At 39.0% G+C, this 14777-nt stretch overlaps 1 protein-coding gene across 1 annotated transcript in view; it reads left to right on the top strand.

Moving 5' to 3' along the window:
* The window catches only part of Psmd14 (proteasome 26S subunit, non-ATPase 14), a 92732-nt gene extending 81434 nt beyond the window's left edge, over window positions 1–11298 (top strand). Inside the window, exons 11-12 of the mRNA NM_001025689.1 lie at window positions 8230–8292; window positions 10906–11298. Coding sequence (NP_001020860.1) covers window positions 8230–8292; window positions 10906–11004 — 162 coding nt within the window. The 3' untranslated portion in view covers window positions 11005–11298. The remainder of the gene's footprint in view (window positions 1–8229; window positions 8293–10905) is intronic.
* Window positions 11299–14777: the final 3479 nt, after the last annotated feature.

Genomic DNA, 14777 nt, shown 5'->3' on the forward strand with positions numbered 1-14777 from the left:
TTGTGGTTGTGTATTTAGATAAAAACAAAAGAAAATATAAGTATTGAGGAGAATTATCCAAATCATCATTATTAGAATATAATGTGATAGATTATTTGCAGTCACCCAGAAATCCAAGAGAATAAAAGGTAATTTCAGGAACTGTTTTGTCAAGAATGATGTAGGTGGTTAAAATGCTTTTAAAAACAAAGGACAAGAATTATGGGGAAAAGGTATTAAATATGAGAAACTTTAAACCTTATTAAAGAAAAAAACATATTAAGTAGACATAACTTTCAATATTAAAGTTTATGAAAGATACTACCAGTGGGAGAGTAATCTGTAATATTCTACAGGTTGTATTTTATTTTGTGTGTGTGTGTGTGTGTGTGTGTATATATATATGTATGTATGTTATGTGCACCATGTATGTTACATGCGTATATGTTTACCATGTGCTCCCCTGTTGCCCAGGGAGATCAGAAGAGGATGGTAGCTCCTCTGGAACTGGAGTTACAGAAAGTTGTGAGCTGCCATATGGTTGCTGGGGGCTTCTAACAGCTGAGCCAGCTTTCCAGTCCCTTGAAAGTGATCTTTATTTTAAATATATGTTGTGTGTCCTATTGTTTTAATAACATTGTCATCTTCAGAGTAGGAGATAGGAAACTGTACTCCAAGGCCAGTTAGAACTCGAGGGTCAGACTGATTATCCTCTGCTCTGCGTTCATTGCATTGACATACATCTTTTAAGTCAGCTTAAGATGCACTGCAGGGTGCTAAACGTTAGCCATTATCTATACATATATTATACATAGATATTATTTATGTATATTTAAATAGCTGGGAGGAACGGAAAATGAAAGGAATCATTCCTTTTTAGGAGCCTGTGTCTATAGTCCAGCCAATGTGGTCATCTCCCATTGGCAAGACATAGCCACATGAACGAGCCTCTGGCAGCCAGAAAGTCCAGAAAGCTCGTATCGTGAGATCTTGCGCTGTGAGCATCAGTGCCTTTAGGAAAATCACAGTTATATATAATATAATAAGAGGAAGGTGGATGTTGGTAATTTGAAGATACTACTACAAACCCCCTTCCCCCTTTTTTGGTGGTGGTGGTAGGGAGGCAGTTTCTCTCTTTATAGAGCCTGGCTGTCCTGGAATCACTATGTACACTAGGTCGTCTTGACCTCTTAGAGATCCTTTGCCTCTGCCTTCCAAGTGCTGGGATTAAAGGCATGTGTTTACTGAGCTTACCAAAAAACTTTTAATTGTCTAAGAGCTGAGTTACTCTAAATTGCTGTTACTGTCTATACATGAAAGTTAAGTGCTTGCATACTCACGTGATCTTTGTTTTCTATTCCTTATTTAGTGTTATTACATTTTAAATTGGATTTCCTGTTAAGATCTTTGCAAAGGATCTCTGTTGTTCTGGTTGTCTTTATATTATAGATTTGTCTTTATTATTATACATGATGCATCATTTAAAGTAATGAGTTTCCTTAGTAACAAATGTTACTGTGAGTCTGGGTGTGAGGGACATGCCTTTAGTCCCAGGACTTAGGAGGCAGAGGCAGGCAGAGCTCTTCAGTTAAAAGACAGCCAGGGCTACCCAGACAAACCTGACCAAAAACAAAAAAGCAAAAACAAAATAACTCAACAAACAAACAAAACCAGATGTTGCCATGAAGCCTGGATAGGACTTTGCTGGAGTCATATTTTCATTGCTTATCTCTCTGTGATTAGAAACAAGGTGGTCTTGGAAATATTCCCTTATCTCTAAAGAGAGGTTGTCTTGAGGGCTATGAATGACTTGTGAAATCCCTGGCATGGGCGCATCTGAAATGATGGGCACAAGTGCTTTTGCTGTTTTTAATGTCATTCTGTTTTAAAAATTAAATTACATTTGTTTATAGGTGGATTATGGATGAGCGTGTGCTGTGACGAAGTTGTGGTGGTCAGAGGGCAGCCCGTAGGAGTTGGGGATTGAACTTAGGTCGTCAGGTTTGGCCTTATCTGCTGACCACCTTCCTGGCTCTTTAATGCCATTCTTTTTGCTTTTTTTTTTTTTAAGATTTATTTTATTTATGTATTTGATATTAGGTTTTTGGGATGTTTATATACTGTGTGCATGCTGATGGAATATAGATGAGGGAATTAGATCCTTTGGAAACGAAGTTAACGAAGGGTTAAAAACAGTTTTGTGGATGCTGAGAATTGAACCTGGATCCTCTGTAAGAGCCCTAAATGCTCTTAACCACTGAGCCTTCTCTCCAGCCTCGTTAATATGTTTCCTAACTGCTCTATTTTTTGACATCTTGCTAATCAACAGTCCATTCAATTATCTAAATTAACCCTTACTTTGCATCTTTATATTTCCACTGTCACTGCCTTAGCTCCCAATATCCTTCATGTTCTTCGAGTCCCTCCCACTTAAGTGGTGTTCTCACAGAGCCACCTGGTCTTTCCATATCAACATGGTTATGTAACCAGACTGAAACAGAAATAGTATGACGAGTGCTACGTGTTGTCTTAACTAAAACGCCAAGTCTATACTATGTGCATAGAATCAGTATAGTGATCAGTTTATAGAATAAATAGATATCTGTAAAGTATACCTGCTGAGACCAATTTCTAAAACAAAGAATTCTTTTAACAATTCAAAGTGGGCAATGCCTTGAATAGTCATTTCTCCACATGGCAGTAAGCATAGAAGCATCCCCATCAGTCATTAGAGAAGTGCGCAGTGAGAAGGGGGACTGCTTTGTAATTTTAGCTCCTAGGAGGCAGGGACAAAACAACTATTACAAGATCTGGCCTACATTAAATGAGTTCCAGGATATCTAGGAAATGAGCAGACCAAAAACAGCCATAGTGACACATCATTTCCCTCAGTCAAGATAATCAAAAGTAGAAATATTGCTGAGGCTATAAAGGAACTGGAACCTGATTACTAATACTGCAAAACAGGGCAACTGCAGCTGGTCTCTGAATCTCATGTCTTTCTTCTTTGTTTCATCTCCAAGCATGACTACTAATACAGCATAACCAACCCCTAAAGGACCAACAACCACCCGCTTCTGTCTCTTGGTGCCCTAGAATTATATGCCCCACAATCCAAAGGTCACATGATCACAGAAAGTATCTGTGGCTGGTGTAACCATGCCTCTGGTAGAGCATGAGGCAAATCATAGTCAGCTGCAGTCAGTCCCATACCCACACCTGGGATTAAAGTAAAATCATATTCTTGAAGTATTTCTGTGTTTTTGTTTTTGGGGTTATTTTTTTGTTTGTTTTTTAAAGAAACCAAATTTTCAGAATTCTCACTGCAGGCAACTGTTGTAGAAAACAGTTCAGCAATCCTCATAAAGTTAAAAATATATGTAACTTTATAGCCTAATAATTCTACTCCTAAAATATGCACAATAGAAGCAAAGCATGTATTCAAACAGAAATTGTACACAAATGTCCATTAGCCACTATTCACAGTAGTAAAAGGTGGAGATTACTAAAAGTGACATAAATAATGAACTGTTACTTGACTGCATCAAAAATAAAGTATGATTGATGCATGCTACAGTGTAGATGAACCTCTGAGGCATGGTAAATGAAAGAGTTGGGTATCAAAGGTTGTGTTGTTTGATGCCTGTATGAGGTATTCTGTGCCACAAGCAGTCACATTAGTAGTTACCAGGGACTCAAGGTGAGAGCAGCATGCGGGAAGTAACAGCCTCAGTAGGTTTATCTTTGGGATAGTGTGATGATTTAGGATATGGGTGATAGTTATACAGTATAACAAATATACAAAATGTTTTTTTACTTTTAAGTAGTTAATTTTGTGTTGAGTAAAACTTACTTTAGTTTTTAAGATATAAATTGGTTCATGTCACTGCTTTGCTTTTTTTTGGAATGTGTATGCATTTTGCTGACATGTACCTTGTGCATCCCTAGAGTCCATGGAGCCAAAAGAGGGCATCAAATTTGCCTGGAAATAAAGTTAGAGATGGCTGTGAGTTATCATGTGGTGCTGGGAACCAAACCCAGGTCCTCTGGAGGAGCAGCCTGCGCCTTAACCGCCGAGGCATCGCTCCAGATTCCACTCCTTTGCTTTTTGAAAGCATTTGAAAATTGAAATCTGTGCCCTTCATTGAAGGTCAAACCTGAACTGGCTCCTGCTTGCCTTTGGAATTTGTCTCAATATTAGATGGTTGGCTGACTTAAATTATCCTTTGGTTTTTTCTGGCCATCTGAAAAAGCCATACCTTTTCAGCAAACCTTCTTTTCCTTTTGAGATAAGACCTAGTTAAGATAGGACTCACATAGTGAGTTGTAGGGCAGCCAAGGTATATAGTGAGAATATATCCTATCCATACATACACACACACACACACACACACACACACACACTGCTATTTAGTAGTGATAGTAGTCAAAAGTTTTATTGTCTTTTTTTTCCTCCATCTTTATTAACTTGGGTATTTTTTATTTACATTACAATTGTTATTCCCTTTCCTGGTTTCCAGGCCAACATCCCCCTAACCCTCCCCTCCCCTTCTACATGGGTGTTCCCCTCCCCATCCTCCCCCCATTACCGCCCTCCCCCCAATAATCACATTCACTGGGGGTTCAGTCTTGGCAGGACCAAGGGCTTCCCCTTCCACTGGTGCTCTTACTAGGATATTCATTGCTACCTATGAGGTCAGAGTCCAGGGTCAGTCCATGTATAGTCTTTAGGTAGTGGCTTAGTCCCTGGAAGCTCTGGTTGGTTGGCATTGTTGTTCATATGGGGTCTCAAGCCCCTTCAAGCTCTTTCACTCCTTTCCCAGATTCCTTCACCGAGGGTTCTGTTCTCGGTTCAGTGGTTTGCTGCTGGCATTCGCCTATGTATTTGCTTTATTCTGGCTGTGTCTCTCAGGAGAAATCTACATTCAGTTCCTGTCGGCCTGCACTTCTTTGCTTCATCCATCTTATCTAGTTTGGTGGCTGTATATGTATGGGCCACATGTGGGGCAGGCTCTGAATTGGTGTTCCTTCAGTCTCTGTTCTAAACTTTGCCTCCCTAACCCCTCCCAAGGGTATTCTTGTTCCCCTTATAAAGAAGGAGTGAAGCATCCGAATTTTGGTCATCTTTCTTGAGTTTCATGTGGTCTGTGCATCTTGGGTAATTCGAGCATAGTCAAGTCTCTTCCTTAGAAAGTTTTACAAATTGCTTCATGTTTGTTCATTTTTGCTTTTCAAAATATGCTTTTTAAAAAATTTATTTATTTAGATTTTCTGCTTCTGTAACTCACAGTGTTGTTTGGCTTATATTTACTATGAAAAATAAATTTAAAAATCCCAAAACCAAGTAAATACTTAGCAGCTATACAAAGGTTGCTTCCTGGTGGAAACAATGTATGTTCTTCTAGCAGCTCTTTTGTCCTTTGTTACATTAAAATCAATGCTCTATTGCTGATATTTGAAAGCATATACTTAAGTAGAATTTTAAGCATGTTGTAGAAAGAAGGAGAATGTCAGTAAAGAACAAACAGCAGCCAAAGGGCTATTCAGAGGAAATATATGGAATAAGACATCTTAAGGGATGGGAGAGAAAACAGGCGCTAGAGTAATTAATTGTACAGGTGTTCAGAGAACTGGAGCTGCTCTGTGGATATCTGAATGCTTGTGACATGCCAAGAGTTCAGACTATATTAAAAGATAAATAATGATGAAATTTGAGATATTGTTCATTTAAAAATTTTGATCATTAGTAGAAAAAAAAGAGAATGATGTTAAAGTGTTAATAAAAATCTCTTTAAGATAGAGGGTACATATGAGGGGATTATGATCACTTAACACACCAAATTCCAAGGATTTCTTAGAACTGTGCAGCCGTGCATGATGGGATAGCCATCTGGGGGTCTTTGTTGATAAACTGTTAGGAACGTTTCTAGTGTGAATAGCCACAAACATTTTCAGCGCTTTTTTGTTGGTTGAGTAAACCGAAGAGCACGGATGCAAAAGCAAATTTTGAAGCCAAATCACAGAAGTTGCCATAAACACAGAAGTTCCCTAGTGAGGACACTGCCTGTGCTGAATTTCATTTGTTACTGCGCTACCATTTCTTCATGTTTCCTGGGGACTAGCCAGATGAGCACTGCGAGTGAGGACAGACCCGGCTTGCGCAGATGGGAGATGAACTGTAGGTGATGCAGGTAGGAGAAGGCACAGAGGCCTTGGGGGCCATGGCCCGGTCTGCCTTACACTGCAGCGGGTGTACTTAGTCTTCTGTCGTGGGGGGTGGCAACCTTAGTGCACGCCGAACCCTACAGCTGCTCCGCACCTCCCAGATGGCAGCCATGGCTGGGAGTACTTGTCACCATCTGCACTTCTCCAAGAGTTTGTGAACTCTCTTTTAATTATTGGGAGTAGAAAAACTAATTGGTAAAGTGGTTAAATGTTGAACAAGATTTTTAAATTTTATCAGCGCTTTTTATATCCTCCTATCCTTTCAAGTAATATTAAAAAACTTTAAGTGCTTTTGACTTTCATCTGTGTATATTTGCTCTCTCTGATATTTGCACTTGATCCAAAATACTCTCTAATGATTATTTATGTAGATTGGTGTTTTGAGCCAAATTCCAAAACTCTTGCCTCCTTCCAGTACTGTAGTAAGTGCTGTTGTCGCCGTGTGTAGAGCGGCTCACACTGAGTGGGTATGGAGAATTGTTCCATTCATCTAACATGTTTTCAAGACAGCAAAGTAGAGTGTCACAATTGTGAAAGTAATTTAGAAAGATAAACTATATTGCCTTTCAGTGCTTCTATTTTTGTAAGACATTGAAAAGTGGGAAAAACCATTTCCTAGTTAGAAAATACTTTCATAACTAGCAGACTGATAGAGTGACATCTGACTTCAAAAATGAACATATTCTCTGTCTGGGGAGTTCTAGTTGGAATGTTGGTGAGTTTTATTTCTCCTGCTTTCAGGTTTGAGTGTAATTTCTAATATGGTACAAATAAGCACCCTCCAGTAATCAGCAGACACCAGGATAGTCACCATCTTTTCTCTTTAGGCAGGTTCTACTGGCGAAATTCTCTAGATAGTTTGTCCATTTATAAAATTAGACACTTGCCATCTTTGCTCATTTTCAAGTTCTCTGTTTACAAAACTATTAAGAAGGTGTGAAATACAGCCAAACTTCCCAGTTTATGGGAGATGTCTGATGATCGCATTTCCTACATGTTCATTGTTCACACATGAAGAAATTTGGCAGCTGTGAGATTATTAAGTTTAGAGTGTCCAAGTTGAATCCTCAGTGGGGTTTGGTTTTCTGTTTTCTGATACCACATTTTACCCCATTTATAGCCGTTTTGGTGGTAATGCTGTGGTAGCATTTTTGGACGTTGGGGATCACTAAGTTTTCTTCATCTTCTGTTTATCAGATGCCATGAATAAATTATAGACCACAAGCTTACCAAATACAGATTCTGTCTGGAGGCTGTAATATGCTCACACTGCTCATGTTGCAGACTTCTTAGGTTACAGTGCTTTGTGGAGGGCGTGGTGGGATGTGCTGATTGGGAGTGCAGTCCTGCCATTCCACCTAAACGTTCTCATTGCTGTGTGCTTTTGACAGAAAGCTTATGACTAGACACAAAGAATTTGTGGATAACTCTAAAGGAATAGAAATGGGTTTTTTTTTTGTTCTTTTAATTTTATTTTTAATTTACATAATTAATTTGATGCTAAAAGCTTGAAATTCTTAATGGTTACTTCATGTGAAATGTTTTTTTTTCTCTAAATGTATATTGAAGAGATTTAAAGATGTGTAGATTAACTTAATGCATGTATTAGATTAAAACAGCAGCTCTTTTTGGTCCTCAATGATATTAAGTAGCTACTAGATAAACACAGGTTAGATTGTTGAAAGACATGAAGAAGAAATTGGAACTTGGAGTAGGAAGGGATTTGGGGGAGGGGGATTAAACAAAGATTCCTCAGACTCTCATCTCCTCATCTCTCGGTGCCATTTAATGAACCAGTGTGATACTTTTTAGCATTGTTATATTTTCTTGTGTTTTTAAATGATAGTAATAATAGTTTTCATTACCCTGTAGATTGTTCTGGATTGAAACAAAATTACTTTTTCTAACAAATTGAGTAAAATGTGTTCCGAATGAAGATTGTGATCATCTTTGCTGTGGTGATTCTTCTTCAGTGGGAAAAGTAGAGACAGAATTTGAAACTCTGCCCTTTGTGTTCATTCCCAGGCTGTAGAAGAGGAAGATAAGATGACGCCTGAACAGCTGGCAATAAAGAATGTGGGCAAGCAGGTGAGGAGACCCAGACACACAGCACTGTGTGACGTGCTCTTGTAGCTCAAACTATCTTAGCCATGGTATTTTTTTCTTGTTAGTTTATATTACATTTTTCTTCTCTTATTTAAACATACTAATTTTTAAAGGCTAGTGTATTTATTTGATGTCAAATTCTCTTTGCTATTTGTAGAGAATAAATCATGACTCTCTACCTATGCCATACTGTCCTTAGTGAAAATAGTACACTAAAAATAAAGGAACCTTTGGTCCAGAGATAATTTTACTATAGTTGGGATAAAATAATAAGGATGTGGCAGATTTATTTATTTATTTATTTATTCATTTATTTATCAACGATACATTTTATCAGTAGGTAGGTAGTGCTGCTACAGATTTTCTTCATGTGTAACCATTTTTAAAGGTACATTTTTGTTACTGTATAGCTGATTCCCTGGGAAAGTTTAGAATTCTCTTGACTGCACTGTGAGAAAGGATTTAAATAGTGATTCTTTTGCTCTTCTAAGATGAAATATATATTTAAGCCTGGTTATCAGAGGATGGGGGAACATACCCAGCAATTAAAAGAATCTACAGATTAATTAGACTGTTTTTCTAAAGAATGTTGATTACATTTTTCCCCATTTCATGGAACATGGTTATCATATTGCTGATGTTGGCAGAATCTTGATATTTCAGATGCAAGACACTGAGCTGCCTTTGCTTTCAGCCATCCTACCATATGCTCTGGTCCCATCACATCTCACACGCTCGCTATGTAGGTTTGGGCCAGGACCATTCTTGGATGGGAAATCTCTAAGAATCACCCAGCTGCCACAAGAAGTAATGTAGATAACTGATAAATGAGTTACCAATTCACTGTAAAACCAATTAATCCCACAGAGTAGTAGGGCAAAGATCTGACTTTATCGTTTATTATAAAGAACTAAAATATGAGTACATTCTTAGTATTACAGTTTAAAAATGAGTACCCTCAAACCAAAATAAAATAGTTCATCTTCTTTTCCAGTCTGTGTGTTATTAGCCTTGTTTTCATTTTCGACTATTTATTTTCATCTAATATGTTAGATTACCAGTTTGGAGCCTTACCCTTTCTAGAACTCACTAAATAAATTACTTTCTGAGGCTGTGGTTTGTAGTAATACCTATCTTCTTTAACAGCCCACTAAAAGGACTCAGTTAAAATTGAAACTGGAAAATGTGTAATTTGATGTGGCATGGAAGTGATCGGGATTGCCAGGCAGTAACAGTGCAGGCCTTTAATCCCTGTACTCAGAGGCAGAGGCAGTTGTATCTCTGAGTTCAAGGCCATCTTGGTCTACCTAGTGAGTCCAAGATTGCCAAGGCTGTTACGTACACACATATAAAACCTGTCTCAAAAAACAAACAAACAAAAGAGTTATCATGAGAATCATGGGGGGGTTGGTTTTTTTTTAAATGTTTTAGTTCTTTTGAGGCAGGATTTCTCTGTGTAACAGCCCTGGTTGTCCTGGAACTCACTTTGTGTATAAATCAGAATGGCATCAAACTCACAGAGATCCTCCTGCCTTTGTTTACCAGGTGCTGGAATTGCAGGCATGAGCACTGAGCCCATTGTTTAAATGTGGTAAATAGGTCACTGGCCTGTTTTTGTACTGTTGGTCTTTCTTAGGACCTTTACCTGGAATGTGTTAGGAATTAATCCCTAAGTAATAGTAATATAGTCTAGTCATTGGGAATTACTTTAGCATGTGTTGTCTCAGTGGTAAGAAATTGGTGTATTGAAATTATGGGTAAGAAAAGCAGACCCAAGGCATAATTCAGGGAAGAAGTCTTATGTAAAGTTACAAATCTTTGTTATTTTAAACACAGGTAAGAAAATAATACTTTAAAATAGTTTTCATTGCATATAATATTTACCTTTTAAACTTTCAAATTTGGATGAAATAACTTATTTGTCCTTAAACTTGACTAAACATTTTAATTTATTATTATAATGCAATCTTAAGTTTCATTTTTAACCTGTCCTATTTTAAAATGGATCTGTTCAGGTTTAAGATTTGTACCTATATAAGTTTCTCTAATACAATTTTCTAGAATAGCTGGATGAAGCATTCTTACTATTTTAGAATTAGTCCAAATTATACTTAAAATTTTCAATTACAGTGTGACTTATGATCCAAGAATATTTTAACCATTTTCTTGAACTATTAAAATTATATGGGATTCATATTTATTTTTACAAAGATAAAAGAATTCATATTATAACCTTATCCATGAAAGTATCAGACATTAAAATATGATGACAGAATATTCATGTCACTTGGGCATATACACATGCACCTTCTTAAAATCAGGTGATTGTGAATTGTACTTGTTTTCCTTTATGAAAGCCTGTTACAGACCTGTGGCTAGCATTGACTGCACAGATCAGACTTTCATTGGGTACGTTATTTTAGCTTCTTAAATTTAGAAACCACAAGAATATAACAATGTGTTGGAAAAGCTGAATGATAAAGTACATGTAAATTTAGATTTCATTACTAATTTAATCTGCTCTTGAAAAAAATTAGTTTACCAGTAATATAGCTGTCTTTTCTTTTTCTTCTTTTACATTTTTTTTCCTTTTAGGATCCCAAACGTCATTTGGAAGAGCATGTGGATGTGCTTATGACTTCAAATATTGTCCAGTGTTTGGCAGCAATGTTGGATACCGTTGTATTTAAATAAAGCGGAGTAGAGAGCTGTCGGCGACACTCAGTGCATCGTCCTTCCTTGTTCCCAATGCTCATAGTCACGGGAACTCTGAAGGTGATCTGGTGACATGAGACGCCTGTGCCACCTCCCATCTCACTTGTGCAGTTACTTCTGTTTATTTTGTCAGGATTTTGCAGATTCCAAAGTTGTTCAGGAATACATCAAAGTGAACAAATTTTGTTAAGATCCCATTTACTATTTGAAAAAAATCAGTAGCACAAATATATTTTGATTGTTGCTTACAAAATAAAATACATTTACAATCCATGTCTCCCGAGGTCTTTTTGGCACTGGGTGGAAGTGACAAGAGTAACATTTGACAGCGCTTTGGAAATCTCACACAAAGCTATGTTTCTCTTTGCGTTTTGAAATCTAATAACACATAACACATCACTGTGATAACAAAACTTCGCAAATTAATGACTACTATTAGTGAGTGCCTTCCTCATTAGTGAGTCACCCAGATAAAATGCTGAGGTCTTTTTTTTAAAGCCTTTCTCAATCCAATATTATATATTCATATCTTAACATACTACACACTTTTAGGGTTTCAGAAAACTACATTTAGAAGACAGGCAGTTTTATTTTAAACTATCACAATTAGAAGAGTATATTCTACAAACAATTTGAAACTGTCTAGAAGTTGGCTTCTGGAAAGATCACTAGATATTCATGTAACCCAGTGGTAGAAGGTATATGTTCCCTTCAAAGGTAAATAGGAAAAAAAAAAAAGGCCTAGTATAAATTGAATACCATGAGTTTATAAACAATAATTTTGTTTTCTTTCCTGAATTAAGTTTGAAGTACTCAGTGGTTGGTACCATAGTGTTGATTTTTGGCAGTTATCATAGCTTCTCAAGGAAACAAATAACCCTACCCTCCTTGTTAATACTTACTGAAAAACGTACCGAGTACTCCACAGAGTGTCTGACAGACGGAGACAAGTATTTACTTTTAGGTTGTATCCTTGTAAAAATATGGTCAAAGTACTTCCAATTCTTTGTTAAAGGAGGATTATATTGGGTAACTTGAGATTTCACCTACTAGGGGGTGGGTACCACAAGTGGCATGGTATACCAGATACTGTTCCAGTAAATATCTGTGCCCTTAACCGTCTGATGGAGTTGTCAGAGTTGGGGGTAGAATTGTTTAAGTGTCCAGTGTGTTTCAATGGATTTGTTTGTTTGTTTGTTTGTTTTCCCTTTTTTTCTGGTGGAATGAGATGCTCTGGGCACTTACTGCTTGTCCCATCCTTTAAATGTAGTGATAGTGTCTTGTTAACTGTAACAGTAAGTTGTTGTGATTGCATCTAATCACTTAAAAATTTTAAAAAGGGATAGAATGTTCCCTTTTGACTAATTCACACCTATGGGCATCTTTCTTTTTAAATACCGGGTTTTCACCCTTTATAATTAATGACAACTTTCACAGATATTGAAGAACTAGTTGAGAAAGAGAAAGAGAGAGAGAGAGAGAGAGAGAGAGAGAGAGAGAGAGAGAGAGAGAGAGAGAGAGAGTGTTTTAAGTTGAGTATGCCCTTTGAAAAGGAGAGATCTAAGCATTTCTGGGACTAGGTTCAGTACTCAGACTGAGTTAGAGTCTGTGGCTGGGAGGGCTTGCCTCATACCTGGCTACTTAACCTTGTGGGTTTCCTTGATTTCCCAGGTAACACTTCCTCCTGCCTTCTTCATGTTGGAAACAGTATTAGTTTCAGAACCTTGACACAATCCCTCATACCAAAAACCATTTGTTTTTGTATTTTTAAGTGATCAGAATCAAGTCGCTGCAATAGACACTCCATGAACACCTCAATCTAGTAATGTATAACCCCTTTATCAGTGGCCTGATATGGAAGGTCTTGTTAAACACAAGGTAACCCCATCACTACCACCACCAACGCACACAAGCAGTGAGGAGCTGAGGCTGCTCTAGTGACAGTGCAGTGATGTAACTACACACTGTGCAAGTGGTCTGCCTGGACCAGAGCTATGGAAGCTCATACACCCAGCCCAAGTCCACCCTAAACCTAAGATTAACAAGACTGTACAGTCCTCATTTTCTTTGTGAATATACGTTGATCTCGAGGAAAAGCCTATATATATTTGAGGAACTACTTTCGGGGCTGACTATTGAAAATGGGTCACACAGTGCCTGTTCACCTCCAGAATCAGTTCCTTAAAAACTAAGGGATGTGCATTCCTTTTCTATCCCCTCGACACTTAGATGGGTGCTTTGTTATTCCTTGTGTTTTTAAGAAGCCAGTTCGGAGTGTCCAGCATGGCAAAAGGCTTCCAAAAGCTCAGGTGGTCTGTCACCTTCATATATGTATTTAAGGCTCTGTGTCCTGTTCAAGACAAGAGGCAAGATGGTATGAGAAGCAGGAGGGTGAGGAGAGGCACTTGGTGACAGAAGCTAATGATACAAACAGGAGGACACAACCAGGTAAAATGGGGCAAAAGTTGTAGCAATGACTAAGGGAGGAAAACATCAAATACCATCATACCTATTTACCCCACCACGGCCGCCAACCTAGGTGCTCCAGTGCCTGCACAGCTAAAACCCAGCCTGTTTATGAAGCTTTCTGGAGAGGAGCTGAGGTTTGCTTGCAAAGGGAAAAAGGGTCTGGCGTTATTTTTCTCCCAGAAAATTGCTTCTACTTGATTCCAAACATCTGATCATCAACCTGTCCGCCGATGGCCATCAGTGCCAGGTCTTGCTCCTGTGCCCTGTGGGAGCCTGCAGCTGGTACCCTCTGCAGCCACGGAGTCTAGCCTCTGAGGGAGGTGGTGCAGTCTGTGCTCAGTGCTGGCCGCTGCAGACCAAACTCCAGCACATCTTGAATCTGTTAACTCTTTTCTGACCATACCCAAATTCCACCCAGCTTTGAACTCTGCTGCTCTGGCCGGGGCTACTGTCTGCGATCTCAAAGGCAGAGGCAGCAGCTGGAGGAGATAGATTCCCAGGCCCCGCCTGCCTGAGGCAAGGGTGGAGTGTGAGCCTCTCCAGCCTGAGCCAGACAGGTCGCCTGGCACTCTCTTAAGTCCCCCGAGCTCGCCGCCTCTCCACCACCTTGCAGGCCAAGCTGAGCTATGCCTGGGGTTGGCTTTGCATTTCTGCGCCTCTTGCCTTCAGGAAGGAAAGCTACGGAGCAGGTTGGCCATGTCTAGACAGCAGCTCTGGGTTTGTCATCTCAGGTGCTCTTGGCCTGAGGCTGGCCGCTGGCCTCCGTGAAGCAGATAGTAGGAGATCTTTTCTCCCTAAAACTCAGTTGCTTGGGGACTCATGTTACTTGTGCCAAAATTTCCTTAAATCGATTCTTTTCGCTAATCCTCTTTTAAAAATTACTGGCATGGATTCTTTTTCTCTCCCTCTGGATTATGTAAACATTACACACACACACACACACACACACACACACACACACACACACACACACACACACACACACCAGTAAGATCATCGCGTTGACACCACTTCCACTCTGTCTCCCCAGATCAACGCTTCTAGCGAACCCATTTGCGCTGGGGACTCAGCCCTCTCTCTTTTTTCCTGGCGAGGCTTATGAACCTGTCACCAAGCCAGTGCCTCCAAAAAGGAGGAAGTGCGGTGGGACTCAAAGGATACATGGCGCCCGCCCCCAGCTAGCTGCTCTTCAGATGATCTGCAACCAAGTTGGCTGATAAAATATTTAGTAACGACCCAGTAAACATGACTGCAAATACATTAAAGCACTTCAGCGCCACGGC

Source organism: Rattus norvegicus, chromosome 3, assembly GCF_021556685.1.
Source record: "Rattus norvegicus strain SHRSP/BbbUtx chromosome 3, alternate assembly SHRSP_T2T, whole genome shotgun sequence".
In the NCBI taxonomy this organism is placed as follows: Eukaryota; Metazoa; Chordata; class Mammalia; order Rodentia; family Muridae; genus Rattus; species Rattus norvegicus.